General features: G+C 36.6%; 1 protein-coding gene across 2 annotated transcripts in view; it reads left to right on the forward strand.

The window, feature by feature from the left end:
* Window positions 1–18567, forward strand: part of ADAMTS20 (ADAM metallopeptidase with thrombospondin type 1 motif 20) — a 168941-nt gene that overhangs the window by 63700 nt on the left and 86674 nt on the right. The window contains exons 11-18 of one of the 2 annotated variants that reach the window (XM_025883395.2): window positions 966–1070; window positions 5948–6093; window positions 7298–7479; window positions 7577–7713; window positions 9877–9994; window positions 12245–12340; window positions 13754–13920; window positions 14072–14201. In XM_025883395.2, the coding sequence (XP_025739180.1) occupies window positions 966–1070; window positions 5948–6093; window positions 7298–7479; window positions 7577–7713; window positions 9877–9994; window positions 12245–12340; window positions 13754–13920; window positions 14072–14201 (1081 nt within the window). The remainder of the gene's footprint in view (window positions 1–965; window positions 1071–5947; window positions 6094–7297; window positions 7480–7576; window positions 7714–9876; window positions 9995–12244; window positions 12341–13753; window positions 13921–14071; window positions 14202–18567) is intronic. The other variant, XM_073882102.1, reaches the window with a different exon arrangement.

Below are 18567 nucleotides of genomic sequence, written 5' to 3' on the forward strand. Positions count from 1 at the left end.
GAATGAATGAATGAAAGTAACAAAACAGTAAGTGCAGAGAAAGGCAAAGCATATTCCGCATAGTAGTATTGTTTTTAAAATCTTAAACTTATAATAAAAAATGTTACTAAGCTTTTAAATAACCACATATGGAGGAGGGAAGATTTAACTTAAATTTTTTTTTTATTAAAGATACGTTTCTTGGGTGCCTGGGTGGCTCAGTTGGTTAAGCGACTGCCTTCAGCTCAGGTCATGATCCTGGAGTCCCAGGATCGAGTCCCACATCGGGCTCCCTGCTCAGCAGGGAGTCTACTTCTCCCTCTAACCCTCTTCCCTCTCGTACTATCTCTCATTCTCTCTCTCTCAAATAAATAAAATCTTTAAAAAAAAAAGATACATTTCTTTTTTACCTGACCTACACACTAAAAAAACTTTGAATTTAAATTCAGAAAAAGAAGAGAATTATCTTGGGTATAGCTCCTGTGAACCTCTGTGGATTTTGTTTTTTGTGAAAACTTGAGAACCCTTTGTTCAAATGTTGAAAGTATGCATTATATTCACAAAGTAGGAAACCAGTACATTATACAGTATTTCTATGCACATTATTCATACATTCTATCATCTTATCAAAAGAGGCTTTTGGAAACTCATTGTGGATAACATTTTAACAACAAAAAGTCCTTTAGAAGAATGTCTTGCCAAGAGAAAAATGTCTCCCATAATTGTGAATATTTCCACTATAATTTCTCTCCAGTTGTTCAATGTATGATGAAAATCTAAAAGGTCTTAGAAAGTAAACATTGCCATTTTGTATGTTTAGAGGTAAATAGATGACTAGAACTTAGATTCTTTTGCTGATTATTTCTAGCTCTGACCATGAAAACACGAAACTGTAAGATCAATGTATAAAAACTAATGCCTTGCACTAAGTCGATCCAGTGGTTGTAGTGTTCTTTTACTCTTGTCTGCTTTTTGTTTCTCTGCAGAAGCAATGCAGACGTCTCTGGTGCACTAGCGCAGAAGGAGTTCACAAGGGCTGTCGCACTCAGCACATGCCCCTGGCAGATGGGACAAACTGTGGTCCTGGGATGGTAGGTTTCCTCAAAGGGTGAGTCTTGTATCAAGAGATTATCCAAGGATGTGATTGTTCTGCATTTCGATGCTCTTCATTCGTCAACTTTTGCTGTGCTAGTGAATCAATGTTGCCATGTTGGTTCGATGTAGTACACAGTCAAGTGAATTGAATTTTTAATTTCACCCTTTTTTTTTTCAAGATCTAGCAGATGAATGTTAAAGTTACAGTTATATAGGTAACTACATGGATAGTTATCTAAGTATATTATAGACTTGTTAAGAGTGGGTATAGACATAAAGGTCCTAATATTTCAGCAATTTCCCTAAATTCAAGGATGTTACCATTGTATACGTTTTCTCCCATAAAATTCAGTTAAGTATAATTGCAAGTTTTAAGTGGCTTCTTCAGATATTTATTGGTTGTAAATGTCTTAAAATATATCCCTAAAATTGCCGAAACATTTTTACTAACATTTTTACCATTTTAACATCAGCATGAACTAATCTAAATCTGCAGACATGATGCTGAGTGATAGGGATTGGTGTGATAAATATGTAAGGATGAAGTCAGGTTGTACTTGGTGCTTCAGGATGAAGGCAACTTCCTTTGGCCTTGGTAGCCAGTGTTGTTTGCACTGAATAAGTTTTAGTCTGTTCCACGCCTTTTCTGAGCTACCTCAGCAAAAATGGAGAACTTGCTTGGTGATGGGTTAGCTACTACTGCCTCTTTTGTTAACTCCACAAGTAGAAACTTGAGATGGATGGGTTCACTAGCTGACCTTGTGCTTTACCAGCTGTTGCTTATTGAAATGTTTGTACTTACTGCCCTTGTCTCTGATGCCTTCCATCAAAAGGCATGTGTTTTCCATGAATCTAGCTTGCATTACAAATGAATTGAATATTTAAGTTGTATTTGGGACTTAAGCAATTTTTGCAGAAGCTGAAGTACTCTGAAATGGTTGAGCACCCAAATTGTTTTAGGACCAAAATTCCAGTGGACTTCTTCAGTTCATAGTTTGGAGCTAGAACTGAATTTTAAAGTTTGATCTTTAATATGTGTATCATTTTAAACTCTCGCAGGCAATGTATGAAATTTCCAGTTGCTCAGTATTTCTTGCCAATTTTTGATATTGTTAATCTTTTAACAGAATAATAGCCATTTTAGGCGCAAAATGGAATATCATTGTGGTTTTAGTTTGTATTCCTGATTATTGTCAGTCTTGAGCATCTTTTCATTTGCTCACTAGCCATTTGAATAATTCCCCCAGTAAGGTGGTTTGAAGGGCTTGGATTTGTTGGAATTCAAGGTAAATGTGCTCAGATACTGGGACTTACTTTAAAGCCTGTGTAGTTTAAAAGCAGAAATGGCATTTGGGGTAAAAGCATCTGGATCATGATAGATATAAACTCCTTATTTTTTATTAATTGAAAATAGCTCCTATGCATTAGCCATTTTTAATACTCAATGGGTCTTTTATTCAAGAGAAATTTTAAATAAATGTCCTATATTTTGCCTTAACACTCTCTTAAATACTTAAAAGTGGTTGTAAATCCATTTGCATGAAAATATGGTGGAACTCACCTGACAATGACTTAATTTAGTACATGGTGAACAATGTAATATTCTATTTTTTTCATTCTTGGATTTATCAGAAATAGTGCTTTAATAATAATAATCCTAATTAGGATTATTTGAAATGTTTCTGCAGATGCCCCCCAAATTTACATGCACATAGTACATTCTATCCTGAGATTTTCTAGTATGGCTTTCTCATTTTGAATGATTTGTTCTAATGGAGGACACAAAGTATTTTTTCTGCTAATAAGCTTGGTTATAGGATTCATTTTTTCAACAAAGATTTATCAAGGGCCCACTATATGTCAGGCACTATTCTAGGTGATTAGGATACACCAGTGAACAAAAGAGGAAAGATCCCTGACCTCATGGAGCTTACATTCTAGGGGGAGACTACAATATTACAAACAATGTAATACTACCATAAAGCTGATAAGTGCCATGAACAAGAAAAAATAGAACAAGAAAAGGACTGGAAGTTTTGTGGTAGGATAGGGCCGATTACAATTTAAAATGTAGTGGTCAAAGATCTTACGGGAAGTTGCCTAATGAGCTGTCTTAAAGAAAGTGAGGGAGTTAGCTATGGAGGATATTATGGGGGAAGTGAGCTCCAGGCAAAGGGACCAGGTAAGCTCCTAAATCCTGGAGTATTGGTGGAATGTTCAAGGAAGAGCAAGGAAAGACATTGTGGCTGGGGTGAAGAGAGATGTATAGGAAGTAACTGGAGGACTATTATGTAGGGCATTGCGAGCCATTGTGAGAACTTTGCATTTATTCAAAGTGAAATAATTGAAGGATTTGAGTAGAGGAGTCACCTAACGTGAGTTAATTTTTGAAATATAAGTTGAAAAGGACCATTCTGATCACTGTTGAAACTAAGTTATAGGGGGCAAGGGTTGGAAACAGGAGATCTACTCAGAGAGGCATGGCAGTGATCGAGATGAGAGAAGATGATGGCTTAGACCAGAGTTGGGATCACTGGGGTGATGATTGAAAGTCAATTTTGTTTGTTTGTTTTTGAATGAATTAGGTCACTTACTAACATATTAAATGTGAACCGTTAGAGGTAGAATGACTGTTTTTAGCTAATCAACTCAAATCAACTCAGAATTTTGAGGGGTCAGCAGTTCAGTTTTGGGTATGATGTCTGAAATTTTTATTAGACATTAAAGTGAAGATGCTTAAGTAGCTGTATACACGAGTCTAGAGCTCAGGAAGGGGATCCGGCCTGGGAGTGATTGTTGATAGGGAAGAATAAAGGACCAAGATCTGAGTCCAGGACATTCCAGCATTAAGTTGAGCCTAGAAACCAAGGGGGGCGGGGAAGAATGATACTGCTAAATCAAGGAAGACAGAACTGGCCCTTGGTGATGTACATATGAGCAGATACATGGAGGGTGGGACCATAAGAGCACAGGCATTGAGCATTAGACAATGAGCACAGCTCATTCAGGGAGAAGCAGGACAGTAGCTAGTGAGAAAAGTGGGATCTAAGAGTATTGTTTTTAAAGAGGGAAAATAGGGGCACTTGGGTGGCTCAGTCCGTTGAGCATATGACTCTTGATTTCGAGTCAGGCCATGATCTCAGGGATAGAGCCCACATCACGCTCTGCACTTACTGGGGAGTCTGCGTGAGGATTTCTCTCCCTTTGCTCCTCACCCTGTTTGTGCGCGCACACACACACACACACTCTCTCTCTAAATAAATGTTTAAAAAATAAAGAGGGGGAATAAATATGTTTGTATATTGAGAATGATCTAGTGGAGTACTTCTCAAATTATCTCTAGTAAAGGACCCGTCTTTTTAAAAATTTCTGGTAATTTAAACTGATACTTTTACAAAATGATAAAAATGACTAGGAAAACAGAAGGAAAAGAGACATTTGAGATGTAAGCCAAATTTTCCTATGGAAAACAATGTGGCAGATCTTCAAATTAAAAATAGAATTATCTGATCCAGCAGCACCACTTCTGGGTCTGTATCCCAAAGAACTGACAACAGAGTCTTGAAGAGGTCTCTGCACACTCCCGTTCATATCAGCATTATTCACAATAGCCAGGAGGCGGAAGTAACCCAAGAGGCCATCCGTGGATGAATGGATAAATGAAACGTGATCTACACATACAGTGGAATATTATTCAGCCTTAAAAGGAAGGGAATCCTGACATGTGCTACAGCATGGATGAACTTTGAGGACAGTATGCTAAGTGAAAAAAGCCAGTCACCAAAAGACAAATGATGCACGATTTTAATTATATGAGATATATAGAGTAGCCAAATACATACAAACAGTAGAATGGTGGTCCCCAGGGGCTGGGGGCAGGGGGAGGGAGAGAATGGGGAGCTAATTGTTTCAAAGGTCTAGTGTTTCAGTTTGGGAAGATGAAGAGTTATGGTGATTGATGGTGGTGATGGTTGCACAACAATGTGAATGCATTTTAATGCCACTGAACTGTACACTTAAAAATGGTTAAGATGGTAAACTTTGTGTATTTTGCCACAATGAAAACAAATCTAAGCCAACGTTTAAATTAACTTTGACAAACATGAAATTGCTGTCAAAATCCTATAAACATTTCTAAATGCTAATAACTTTCGATTTCTGTACTCGCAGGGACTGGCAACAGCGCATGGACTCCTTTTTTTTAGCTTTGATCTAGCGGAGACTGGAACAGTGATGATGTAGGAGAGATGGGAGAATTGTTGCAGTGCTGTTTTGAGCAGTGAGGGGTTGGGATTAAGTACACAGGTAGAGGGATTGACTTTCCATAGGATCCTTGATTTTTCATGTACACTAACAGGTGGGAAGGCTGAGTACTGAGCACAGGTGCCGTTAGGTGGGTAACAGGAGTACTAGGAGATTGTGAGCAGATTCTTCTGTATATTTCTTTTCTTAATGAAAGTAAGAAAGTGATCACTGAGACTTTGGATGAGATGAAGCAAAAAATTAGCTAAAAGAGTGGGAGAGTGATACACATCTTTGCATAGAAAACCAGAATCACAGATCTATATCATTCACTTAAATTTTCATTTTACTACACTTTACCCATACAGCAGGTCTTCCCTCCACCAATGAGACTCAAAATCTCAAAGGCAAGGGAAATTTCCTATTCTTTCTTCATTCCACAGATCTTTTTACAGTTACTTAGCAGATATTAAGAAAATATTTATGACTGTCAAATGGAATCAGATTTCTGAATTAATATTGTGCTTTCAGTTGTATACATTTTCTTTGTTGATATTTATGCTGTTATAATTACTGATATTCTAATTGGGTACATACAAATCATTTTGTGTGTTTGTTTTTATTTTTAAAGCATTGCCACCATGGGCTGTGTGTAAACAAAGAAATGGAAGCACGTCCTGTAGATGGTGAATGGGGACCGTGGGGACCATACAGCTCTTGTTCAAGAACATGTGGAGGTGGCATCAAAAGCACAACGAGACTCTGTAATCGCCCCGAGTATGTCTTTTTTATGTCACTGTAAATTAAGATTATCTCAAGGCACCAGAAGGTAAACACCAGTTTCATTCACTTCTAAACTGGAGGTCAGTCTGTAAGTTTCTGAGATTTAGAAAACTTCTGGAATACATTAAGCCATTTTACCTTATCTTGGTAGATTCAGATCTTGAAAAAAATATTCACCAGCTTAATCTTTAGAATATGAATTAAGATAGGATCATTTTCTTTTTTTTTTTCTGATTGAGTATAACTGAGAAATAGTTGTAAAAATGACAGTACTGTAATGGCATTTTTATATTTACTGTGTTTCCATTGAAATTCCTGGCTCCTTTAAACATGTCTTGGCTCTTCTGCGTAAAATATGTATTTTCATTACCCATTTTTTTACTGTTTTATGTAATTTGACATGTCCTATTTTCTTTCTCTGCTTCTCATGTTATAGATGCGTCAGTGTGTTTAGCTTGAATAAGTCCTGAAGCATATTTTCCCCCTCTTCAAAATATTTCAAAGCATGTAGAGATTCCATAAAGATTTTTAAATGTCCCCCCAGTCCCCTTTTGTTATATAAATTGGTAAGCAATAAAGAATTTTCAATGCAGAGATAGGACACACTCTGAAATAACTTAGTTCATTTGAATTTCAGAATATCTAAATTATGCCAGAACTCTTTATATTTAAAAAATGCTGACAGTTTTTATTTTCCAGCGTAAGTTGAAATAAAGAGATGGATGGATGTAGATTAATACCATGAAACTCTTTGGAGTGATAAGTAGTATATACACAACAGAGATGCCTATATATTTCTTTAACATGGTATCGTCTTTATCATCTATGGTTCACTAGGTCTTTTTTTTTTTTTTACCCCCCCCAAAATGAACAAACCCTATTTTGACGTTTTATTTTATTTTTTTTTTATTTTGACGTTTTAAAACAAATTCCCACGATTAGTTTCCTGTGAGTTAACCAAGTCATGAATGAATTATCATTTCTGCCCTCCAGACCACAGCGTCCACCTGAAGATGAGTATTTTTACAGTTCATTAGCCATTGAATTGCTTAAGAACCATGTAACATACTTCGGTTAAAAAGTGTCAGTGGGGCAGAGGTGGTTTTCCAGATCCTGGGACACAATGGAACAATTTTAGAAGTAAATGGCAGAAAGAATATTGTACTGATGTGCTTTAAAATGTAATGAATTTGACTAGGCCAAGAAACGGAGGAAAGTACTGTGTGGGCCGCAGGATGAAATTTCGATCATGTAATACCGATTCATGTCCAAAAGGCAAGCAAGACTTTCGAGAGAAGCAGTGCTCTGATTTTGATGGTAAACATTTCAACATCAATGGTCTTTCCCCTAATGTGAGGTGGCTTCCAAAATACAGTGGGAGTAAGTAGTTAGAATATTTTTTGATGTAAAAATTTCTTGAGACCGAGGAACATACAGCTGTCTTATGGTATGCCCCAATTTTAACTTTTTCTTACAGTTGCCATAAAAGATCGCTGTAAACTCTATTGTCGGGTTGCTGGAACCACTAACTTCTACCAGTTGAAGGACAGGGTTGCTGATGGTACTCCTTGCGGAACCGAAACCAATGACATCTGTGTTCAAGGCCTCTGTCGGGTAAGTAAACTCAGGTTTAACGCGACTGTCAGAGTATTCTTTTTCTCTCGCCAAGTATTACTTCTGTTACTTCAGAATACATTCCTGTGAATTCCAGTGCAGCTCCCTTTAGTGCTATAACCCTTTCTTTTGCAGTAGGGTCGGGAGACCTTGTTACTAGGCAGCTTTCTGTCATCCTGAGTGACTCATGAAACATTAATCATTTTATCATTCTTAAAAAGATAGAAAATGTTGGAACACAGGGTTGTAAAGTCCTTTGGCTACTTCAAATGCGACCTGCCCTGGTGACCCCTCCCCATTGATTAGTGATGATATCCGCCCCCCTTTTCTTTTCCTTTTTTTTTTTTTAACCATCTATTTATTTGAGAGGAGGGCAGGTAGAGGGAGAGGGAGAGAGAAACCCAAGCAGATGCCATGTGGAACCCGATGTGGGGCTCCATCTCATGACCCTGAGATCATGACCTGAGCTGAAACCAAGAGTCAGGCACTTAACTGTGCCACCCAGGCACCCCTCCTTCCTCTCTCTTTTCATCCTTGTCTTTGGCTTCCTGGGTATATTCAACAGACATTTGCTGACTTACCTACTGAATGTTGGATACTGTTCTAGTCACCTGGATGAAAGACTGCAACAGAGCCATAAACTCCAGGGTGGTCACAGGTTTGTAGGGGAGATAGACACATGAACAACTCAAATGTAGGGCTATGGGGTCATCAGCAAAGTGGCATAGGGATAATGAGGAAGGAGTGTTTTGTGGGGAAGTGTGTAAATGGTTCAGAGAATGCTCATGGAGGGTGTGAGGCTTGAGCTAGTTATTGAGGATGAATAGCTTTTAGAAAGGTGAGGAAGTAAAGGACTGGTGGGACATAGGGGTTAGCTGTTAAATGCACCCTTTTTTCTGAAGTCCTGGAGGTCTCTAGAAGGATTTGGAGTTGAGTGAGAGATGTGATTTGATCTGCATGTTAGAATCTTCAGAATATACTGGGTTAGGAGAGAATTGGAGATAGGTCGGCCACTTCGGATTCTAGGTGAGAAGCAGATGAGACCCAGGATTAAAGCACACACATTGCAGAAGGTATTCTTAAAAATGGTGAGTTTGAGAACTAGGATAATGAATTCTGTCTAAAGAATACAAATGTAATATTATGAACTCATTCCTTGGGTTAAGATACCAATTTTTCTCTTAGCCAAACATCTATTATCAGTTACCCGGTGATAAAATGCTTTGCACTCAAAGGTCTAATGAGATGTTCAAAGTAAAGGAAACAAGAGACTAGAAAAAGGGTACTCAATGGCCTGAGAACTTAACTTTTATCTAAATTAACAGCACAAAGTCCTACACAATGAAAAACAATGATGATCTGAGCTTATGGGTGCACATTACTTTCAGGAAACATCTGGTTGAAATTCATTTTGGAAATATTCACCTTGTGTATAAAAGAATGAGACTTATGAAATTTTCTCTTCTGATCGTGAAACTTTAGAGGAGTATTTTAAAAAAACTAAGAGTTATTGCAGTGTATCTGCATGGAGAACTGCACTTGTTCTTTTAAACCCCTGAACCAAACCATTCACTTTCAACCTTTATCCAGTTATTCATTCTTGACATAAAACACAACTTACTAGGCTGGTTATTAATTTTGAAGAAATAAATTTTCAAATAGACTCAGTTTATTCCCAGAGTTCTAAGATCATGAGTTAAAAAATCATGAAAGACATCTTTTTGAAGTTTTTTTAAATGTGTTACTTACCTAATCATACTTTTTGTCTCTTTGAATTACATTTTCTTAAAGAATGGCTTAAATGGACAGTGGACATAGGAATTATTGTCCATGTTTGTTGCAATGCAGATTCCTATTTTTTTTTTTACCTCCAAGAATTTTTAATTCAGAAAATCTGGGAATCTGCCTTTTAAAATGCCATCCCATGTGGTTTTGATGCAGGGGGTTATGTGGATAACCCTTTGCAAAAACACTTTTTTCAACCATGTGATGAAAAGGTGTGTGAAAATATTGATGTACAACAAAACCAGTAGATATTCTGAAAAATCCTGTTGTACCAAATCTCCCATTAATTGAAAGAATATTTGTGAAAAGTTTGTAAAAGCACCGTACTTAGAATTAGTCACTTTTATAATACTGATTATAATCATTGTTATTTTGAAGCAAGCTGGCTGTGATCACGTGTTAAACTCCAAGGCCAAGAGAGACAAATGTGGAGTGTGTGGGGGGGATAACTCTTCATGCAGGACAATGGCAGGTGTCTTCAACAGTGCTCATTATGGTAAGCTGTGTATTTGTTTTAATTTTCCCTTATATTTGATATAATAATGGAGTATGTAATGAAGGCATAATAATGGTTTATTGTTTTGCCCTCTCTGTACACTTAGTATTTCAAAATGAAATATATTTTATATTCCTTAATATAAAAAATTATACCAGATGTATCCTTGAATCAATGAATTCATCTGCTAAAGGCAAATCTGATTCTTGAAAATACAGTAGGTACATTAATTAGAGTAAATCCGGTGCTATTTGACAATGATTTTTGAATAGTCCCCCAATTAATAGAGTCTTTATTGCTGGTCCTGTAATCTGAAATGTATATACTTATCATTTTTTGAGGAAACTTGCTTTCAATTACTTTTCATTATTTGTACCACTTTTTTCTATAACCTGTCTTAGCTGTTGTGTTTCTTATTGATATATTAAAAATGATTGAAGGTGAAGGATGAAACCATTTCAGTGTTGATTTGGAATTATTTGGTTTTTCAGGAAGTATCTGGATTATATATATAACATATTTGGCCATGAATTCATTTTTCTTTAAAAATGATATGAGAAGGTATCGGATATTTTCTCTTCTGAGACTTTTCTAGGAAAACCTTTTGCTTTGTATGGTAACAAATGTAGTCCTTTAGAACTTTCCTTGCAAAATGAAAAATGTATTTTTTACAGTTTTGTCAGCCTTAGATTATGTTCACATGTGTTTGAACGCAGTTAAGTTAGTATGAATTGCTTTAATTAAAGCAGTATAATTTAAAACACAAAATTTATATTTTTATCTGTATTAAAAGTATACTACATTTATACTCTGGTGACGCTTATGAATCTTAGTTGCTAGCTATGACATTTTTGTAGTTAGAATTCATTATTTCATGGGATCCCTTGTTAAAACCAATGGCACATTTATTGAAGCTTGGGCTCTATTCACTGAAGAACATTTTTTTCTATTTAAAACCACATGTGCCAAATTAGGATCAAATATATAACCTTGCCAAAATTGTATTATGAATTAATCAGTTTGAAAATGGAAAAAGATACTAAACTCATTTGTAGAGTAGCATTTGTCACATTTCTGCCCCCTGGTGGTAGCCTTTGTCTTTCACATTTGTAATGTCTAGGAATTGCTTTCTTCAAAAACCATTATCTGCAAGACATAAATAGAAGGTAGTGGGACTATCTTGTGAAAAAATCATAAAATTCTTGTAGACTGATGACTTACAACCAATATGCATGTAGTGTAATCAGAATTAGCAGACCGTTTATCACTTTATATTTAAAATGTGATGCCTTAAAGGGGTATAAAGCACTCTAAAAACATACAAAGTAATCTCACATCAGGGCTGAAAATTTAACCTTTTTTAAAACTTCCTCTTAATTTCATTACATATTTATCAAAGTTAGTGTACAAGAAAAACTCATACAACTCCTTTTACTCATGTATTAAATAGAAGGAAAAACTAATAAGGAAAAGAAACAACTTAGAATAATCACTAGAGGAAAATTGCTGATTAAAATCAGAGTATTTGGAAAACTATGTAATGAGTGTAGTGTAGGGAAAACATTCTTTTTTGTTTAATATGTAGTATTTCCTCATCTTTCAAGCACTGCCAGTGTTGTTGAATTTGGTCTCATAAAATAGAAATATTATTTTCATTTCCTTCACATAAATGCTTTACTTTTCTCATGACAATTTGTTAGTAGACTTTTGAAAATAATGTAAAATTTGGGGGTAGCTATAGGAATTCCTGCTTACACTAGAAATGAAAAGCTTAAAAAAATGTTATTAACTTTTGTTATTTTGCTGTTCATTGAATCTCTGTGTAAACATAGCACAATGACCAACTATTTTGGTATCTTTTGGATTGGTGAATAACATTTGAAATCCTCTATTTTTTCCCCACTGCGAAGTATAAAATCTAAAAGTATTACTGTTAAATTTAAAAATGAATGTATTCTTAAATATCTCAGGAACTGTAATATTAACTCCATTCTCATTCTATATTTAGAATTTTAGAAGAAAAAATAAGTATACTTAAGGATCCCAAACTGTATATTTCTAGCAACCATTTTTTCCTCAATCCTTAGTAATTGTGTAATGCGTTGATTCAAAAAGAGTAAAAACACTGTATCATTTTTGAAAGATAAAATGAAATTAAGTCTGTGCTATTCAGTGTTTGCAGTCATTCAGCCATAATAGCCTCTGGGCCATCAGCTTATGAAAGTTAACGTGTGTAAAATTATATTGCAGGTTATAATGTTGTTGTCAAGATTCCCACAGGAGCAACAAACATTGATATTCTTCAGCACAGCTATTCTGGAAAACCAGAAGATGACAATTACCTTGGTAAACATTTCTAGTAAACAACCAATATGTGATTCGTGTGCGATTTCATGGAGGTCTGCAGTTCATGTAAATTCTTAGAAGGCAAGAAGAGCCCCTTTAATAAACATGCATTTCAGTTCATACTGAGCTTAAGTCATCTGACTTCCTATACATGTTCTCCTCTTGAGTTATATGCTATATCTTATTTTAAAAACACTGAACAAAATTCTGAAAAATTTGCTTTGCTTTTTCCCCATAAGAGTGTTTTAAATAACTGAAGGTTATATTCAGTTAAAGTTGCATGTATATTTAGAATAAAATTCTTTCTTTTTATCTAAAATTAGTTATGGACTTCTTTGTGGTTAAATGTTCTTTAAAGAATTGAAGTGTTTTTACTCTGTATCAAAAGTACTTATATGATTTCACTCATATATGGAATTAAAAAAACAAAACAGATAAACATAGGGAAAGGGGGGGAAAAGGAAAGCAAACCATAAGAGACTTAACTACAGAGAACAAACTGAGGGTTGCTGGAGGGGAGGGGGATGGGGGCAATAGGGTAACTGGGTGATGGGCATTAAGAAGGGCACTTGTGATGAGCACTGGGTGTTGTATGTAAATAATGAATCATTGAATTCTGAAATCAACATTACACTCTATGTTAACTAATGAGAATTTAAATAAAAACTTAAAATGCTTCTGTTAAAGCAAGACAAAAAGAATTGATTTCAGATTTTTAAATGTTAATGAATGTGCCACAGTATATTGTCCTCTAGCTACTTCTAGGGTATAGGCTTCATTATGTTTATTTTTAGAAATTAGCTTTCAGCCTTAAGTAATTTCACCTAGGGCCAAAGATGAAAAGAATGCTTTACAAACCTTTCCTTCTGTCTGGGAAATTCTGGAAGGCCGTTGTTCAGTGTATGTCAATAGTGATAGAGTGCCTCTATCATGAAAAAGATCCAAACAGTTATATGGAGAATAGTATGGTCATTGCATGGTTCCTTAGGATATTGGCCCCTAGAATTTTATAGCTTTGTACGTTTTTTCCAAGAGAAGCATAAATGGATTATTGCAGCAGTCTGGGTGGTCTTTTCCTCACCATCAATGACCAGGACTGGTTTAGCTGATGTTTCTCCAGCGTCTCTGAGTTCTGTTTTTCTTCTTCCTACATGTCCCTCCTGAAGCTGCAGGCCTCTTGAAAGATGACCTTCTCAGAAAAGTATAGGGTAAATTTAATATCTTTAGCTGATATGCTGTAGCTTCCCTTTGTATGGATTAGATAACACATTATAGTAAAACACAATTTATTTCCTCAAAAATAATTTATATTTACATTAATTTCAGAAATGGATTTGCATTTTAAAAGTTAAAATACTTTTTGTATTGTTGATTGTACTGTTTTATTATTTCATGAGTCCTGTTCTTTTACAGCATTATCTGACACTAAAGGGAATTTTCTTTTGAATGGGAATTTTGTTGTAAGTATGTCAAAAAAAGAAATCAACATACAAGGAGCTATTTTTGAATACAGTGGTTCAAACAGCTCAATTGAAAGAATTAATAGTACTGATCGGCTGGAAGAAGAAGTTGTTTTGCAGGTAAATTCTCAGGAGTCATTAATAAGACTTAGTTTTAACCCTATTAGTAAACTGATGGTTAAGGACTTTGCATTTATTAAATATAAAAATGATGTCTTTCAAGAATATCTTTTTATGAATTAATTATATGCTCCTGTGTATTTCTATTGAGGTTTTGTGTGTGGGTAATTTATACAACCCTGATGTACGATATTCCTTCAATATTCCTGTGGAAGAGAGGAGTGACCTATTCACATGGGATCCATATGGACCATGGCAAGATTGTACCAAGATGTGTCAAGGTACACTGGTATTAAGTAAAAGAGAAGTTTGCCTTGCATGCTGGTATAACTTGGAGTACTTTGGGGCAGTCTGCCTATGGAGTCCCCCAACTGTCTACACATACACATCACCACACCAACATACAAAGTTTTCCTACCCTTTTTCTTCTACTTTTCTCCCCATTCATTGTTTCTGATACTTAACAGCCTCATTAGTCTCTCCCCTTTACAACATTCTCAATTACTGCTTTTTTTCTCATTCTTTCTTGCAGTTGAAAGAAGTTTCTCTAACTTGTAATCCACCCCCTCCCCCACTTGTTGGGGGGGGGGGGATACAATCCAAAACCCTCAGTGGTTGCCTGAAACTGTAGATAGTATTGAACCTCATATGTACTATGTTTTTTCCTATATATAAGTTAGGCACAGTAAGAGATTAACAATAACTGATAATAAAATCAAACCATTGTAACAATATACAGTTGACTCTTGAACAACACAGGGGTTAGGAGTATCAACCCCCCGTGCAGTTAAAAATTTCACATATAGGGATGCCTGAGTGGTTCCGTCAGTTAAGTAGCTGCCTCCAGCTCAGGTCATGTCCCAGATTGAGCCTCACATCTGTCCATCTCCTTGCTTAGCGGGGAGCCTGCTTCTCCCTCTCCCTCTACCCCTCCCCCTGCTCTTGTGCTCTCACTTGCTCACTCTCTCAAATCTTTAAGAAAAAAGTTCACATAAACTTTAGACCTCCCAGGAACTTAACTGCTAATAGCCTAATGTTGACTGGAAACCTTACCAATAACAAGCAGTTAACACATATTTTCTATGTTATATGTATTAAATACTATAGTTTTACAATAAAGCAAGCTAGGGAAAAATACTAAGAAAATCAGAAGACAAAATACATCTATGGCACTGAAGTGTATTTATTGAAAAAACCATGTGTGAGTGGACCTGCACAGTTCAAACTCATGTTGTTAAAGGGTCACTGGTACTTAGTGAAAGTTCTGTGAACGTGGTCTCTCTCAGAATGTATTGTACTTGTGATGATGTGAGGTGATAAAATACCCACGTGAATGAATGAATGAAGTGAGCTGAATTCAGTAGGCTTTTGACAGCATTAGGTTCTATTGACCTTCAGCTGGTACATTAGAAAGTGGATCATCTTCTGGACTGTGGTTGATGCAGGTAACTGAGACCACAGAAAGCAAAACCACAGATGAGGGGGCTACTAATATATGCTGTTTTCCAGTGAAATAAGTGTTCTCTCACCCACTCCTCTCCATACACTTTCCCAGTAACATATCTCCTCCTTTCAGTAGTGGGGTATCTGACATCTTTTCATTCTCTTATTTTTCTTCCATGACCACAAGAAAATATATTTGTACTGTTGGCATGAATAACTGAAAGGAGCATAGTGGGAAATGGAAAAGCAGGGACATTTACAGTAGAGCAAAAAAAATGAAGAGACTGGAGTCTTTGGGAAATCTGTAATTATGGATACTTAATTGAGTAATACTTTTCAAGTCAGTAAGTTTGAGAGACTACTTAAGTTTTGAATTAAGACTCCAATTCTGCATTCAAGTTTTAAATTGTGGTGGATAAAACCAGCATGAGTAGATTTTCTTGGCATAAGGTAGCAAATGCAACGCTACAGGTATACAGGGAGAACCACAGAGAAAATGGAGCCATTTGTTAGGAGATTCAATCTGAAGGTACAGAGAAATTTGGTGCAGTGGACTGGAGAAAAGTTTTGGGAATTAGGGGAGCGGTGGTCCAGAGGAGAGGGTGCTCAGAACCATATGGAAATGAGCTGAAATAAGGTGGGTAGCCAGAGGCAGTGACCATGGATTATGGGAATGTGAGGGACAGACTAACAAACTGACCTCAAGGTGCCAAAGAAATTGTGGTGCCCCATTCGGAAAAAGAAAAACACAGGCTTGGTCCTGTGATGTTGGGATAGTGGTGCTCAGAATGATTGCATGGGAACAGATGTTTTCACTGGGACAGTGTCTCTGGAGGGAGGCTGCCATAGGTGGTCAAGACTGACTGGCATAAACACTGGAAGGAGGAACAAAGCTTTGGTAATGGAGAAATTCATTTGACAGAAGGATCCTAGATATGCCTTACAAAGGGAATGGAGATTTGGGGAGCAGGGAGCAGTGTTCCAGCACTGAATGGGTACACTGGTCTGTGGCAGTGGATATGGGGAGCCAGGAACAAATCCAAACATCAGATGAGTGAAGGAACATGCAAAAAATATGGGGAACACCCAAAGTAAAGAATAGCAAGCTCCAAATAGAAGGTTGGACATGACATGATGAAATGGTTTGGGAGTCTGAACCAGAAAGAGATCTCTTAAACAATTCTGGGCTGGAGGGGAAAAAACTGTTAGTTGAGTCGCCACATAGTATACTATGGTTATATTACCTCTTTGTATGTAACTTTTTAGTGTCTCTAGAAGGAAATTCCCTCAGGGACACCTGGGTGGCTCAGTTGGTTAAGCATACCAATCTTGATTTCAGCGCGGGTCATGATCTCAGGGTCGTGAGATCAAGCCCTGCATCAGGCTCTGCTCTTGGCATGGAGCCTACTTAAGGTTCTCGCTTTCCCTCTGCCCCTCCCCCCACCCTGTGTGCGAGCACGTGCACTTTCTCTCTAAAAAAATTAAAAATTAAAAAATGAAATTCCCTCAGTTTTGTTATTCTGTGTACTGAATGTAATGAGTTCCCAAACTTTGTTAAGATTTTATTTATTTGAGAGAGAGAAAGAGATAGCAACAGAGAGCAAAAACAGGGAGGGAGAGGGAGAAACAGGCTCCCTGCTGAGTAGAGAGCCCATGTGGGTTTCAATCCCAGGACCCTGAGATCATGACCTGAGCTGAAGGCAGATGCTTAACTGGCTGAGCCACCCAGGCACCTTATGAGTTCCCCAACTTTGTGAGAGCTATAAATTTTATCATATTTTCAAGTGCATTGTCTATTGGTTTCAATTTTCCTTTACTTTTTAATCAGTCTACTGTTAATATGGCCCTCTTTTTTCTTGCTCTAATTTGGTTTTGTTGCTTTTAGTCCTTTTACATGGCTGTTATCTTGAACTTTTCCCTTCATTATTGTTCTGGGGATTTCCTTCTGTGTTGGATTCCCTGTTTTCTACATCCCATGAATTCCTCTTTTTACTTCCCCCACTGGTAGAATAGATCCCTCAGGATATTCCTGAGAAAGAGAAGTAGTTTCTTGTGACCTTTCATATCTGAAAATGGCATTATTCTACTCTCACATTTGATCAGTAGTTTGTAATAAATTCTAAGATTATTATACTTTAGAGGGTTGAAAGTCTTGTTTTCTGGTTTCCTGTGTTTCCACATGACACTTTCCTTTGTGGAAGTTTGTGGCTCCTGTCTTTAATTCTAGTGTGAAATTTTAGGACAATTTGCCTTGATATTGGTGTGTCTTTCATCTGTTTTCCCAGGTCATTAGGATGCCATTCACATTTGGAAACAGATTCTTTGACTTGAGAAATTTTACTGTATGATTTCTTTGGTAGTTTCCTCACATTGAATTTTCTCTTACATGTCTCTGAAATTTGTATATTTTAGACATTCAACCTCCTAGACTGATCACTATTCGCTAATTTCTTTTCTGAATTTACAATAATGTTTTTACCCCTAACATCTTGCTTTTGTTTCAGAGATGTGTAGTCTCTGGCAGTATTATTCATAGTCTTTAAATTTTCTTCTGACATAATCTGTTTCATTTTAGTTTTATTTCATTTTTGTTTATTTTGGTCTTGTGTGTGTTAGTGGATTTCCCGAAATGTCTGTTGATCCTTTGCTATTTGTTCATATTTAAGCCTAAAATGCTGATTGAAAGTTCTGGGTTGGTCAGGTAAGTCAAGTAGGACCTCATTATAGAGTAATTGGATCACTCAGTAGCCCTTTCATATGTCATTGGAGGAAAAGCCCCACATGTCATTGTCAGTTGATCTTTTGGGGATTAAGGAGCCTCTCAAGAGAGGAATCTTTTCATCTTCTAATGGTCAGCAGGGAGACTTGGGAAGCATAAAAGCTTGGAGCCAGAGGGAAATGGAAAGAGTCCAGTAGGACTGGTTCTCATCATTTGGTATGGAGACATTTTCTTAATTCCCCTGTTTTTGGAACAGTGCTTCCCCAACTTCCCTGAGCTGTCTGTGCCTTCAAGTTCAGTTTCTCTAGAACTTTGCTGTCAAGTATGGTAGCCACTAGCCAAATGGAGCTAGCCCATTGAAATATGGTATGAGAGTGAAATGCACAATGGATTTTGAGAGCTCAGTGTGAAAGAAAATACCAATTTTTATATTGATGTTAAAATGATATTTTAGATACTTGAGGTTAAACACATTAATATTAATT

Source organism: Callorhinus ursinus, unplaced genomic scaffold, assembly GCF_003265705.2.
Source record: "Callorhinus ursinus isolate GAN/ISIS: 27379988/994484 unplaced genomic scaffold, GSC_fseal_2.0 scaffold44, whole genome shotgun sequence".
In the NCBI taxonomy this organism is placed as follows: Eukaryota; Metazoa; Chordata; class Mammalia; order Carnivora; family Otariidae; genus Callorhinus; species Callorhinus ursinus.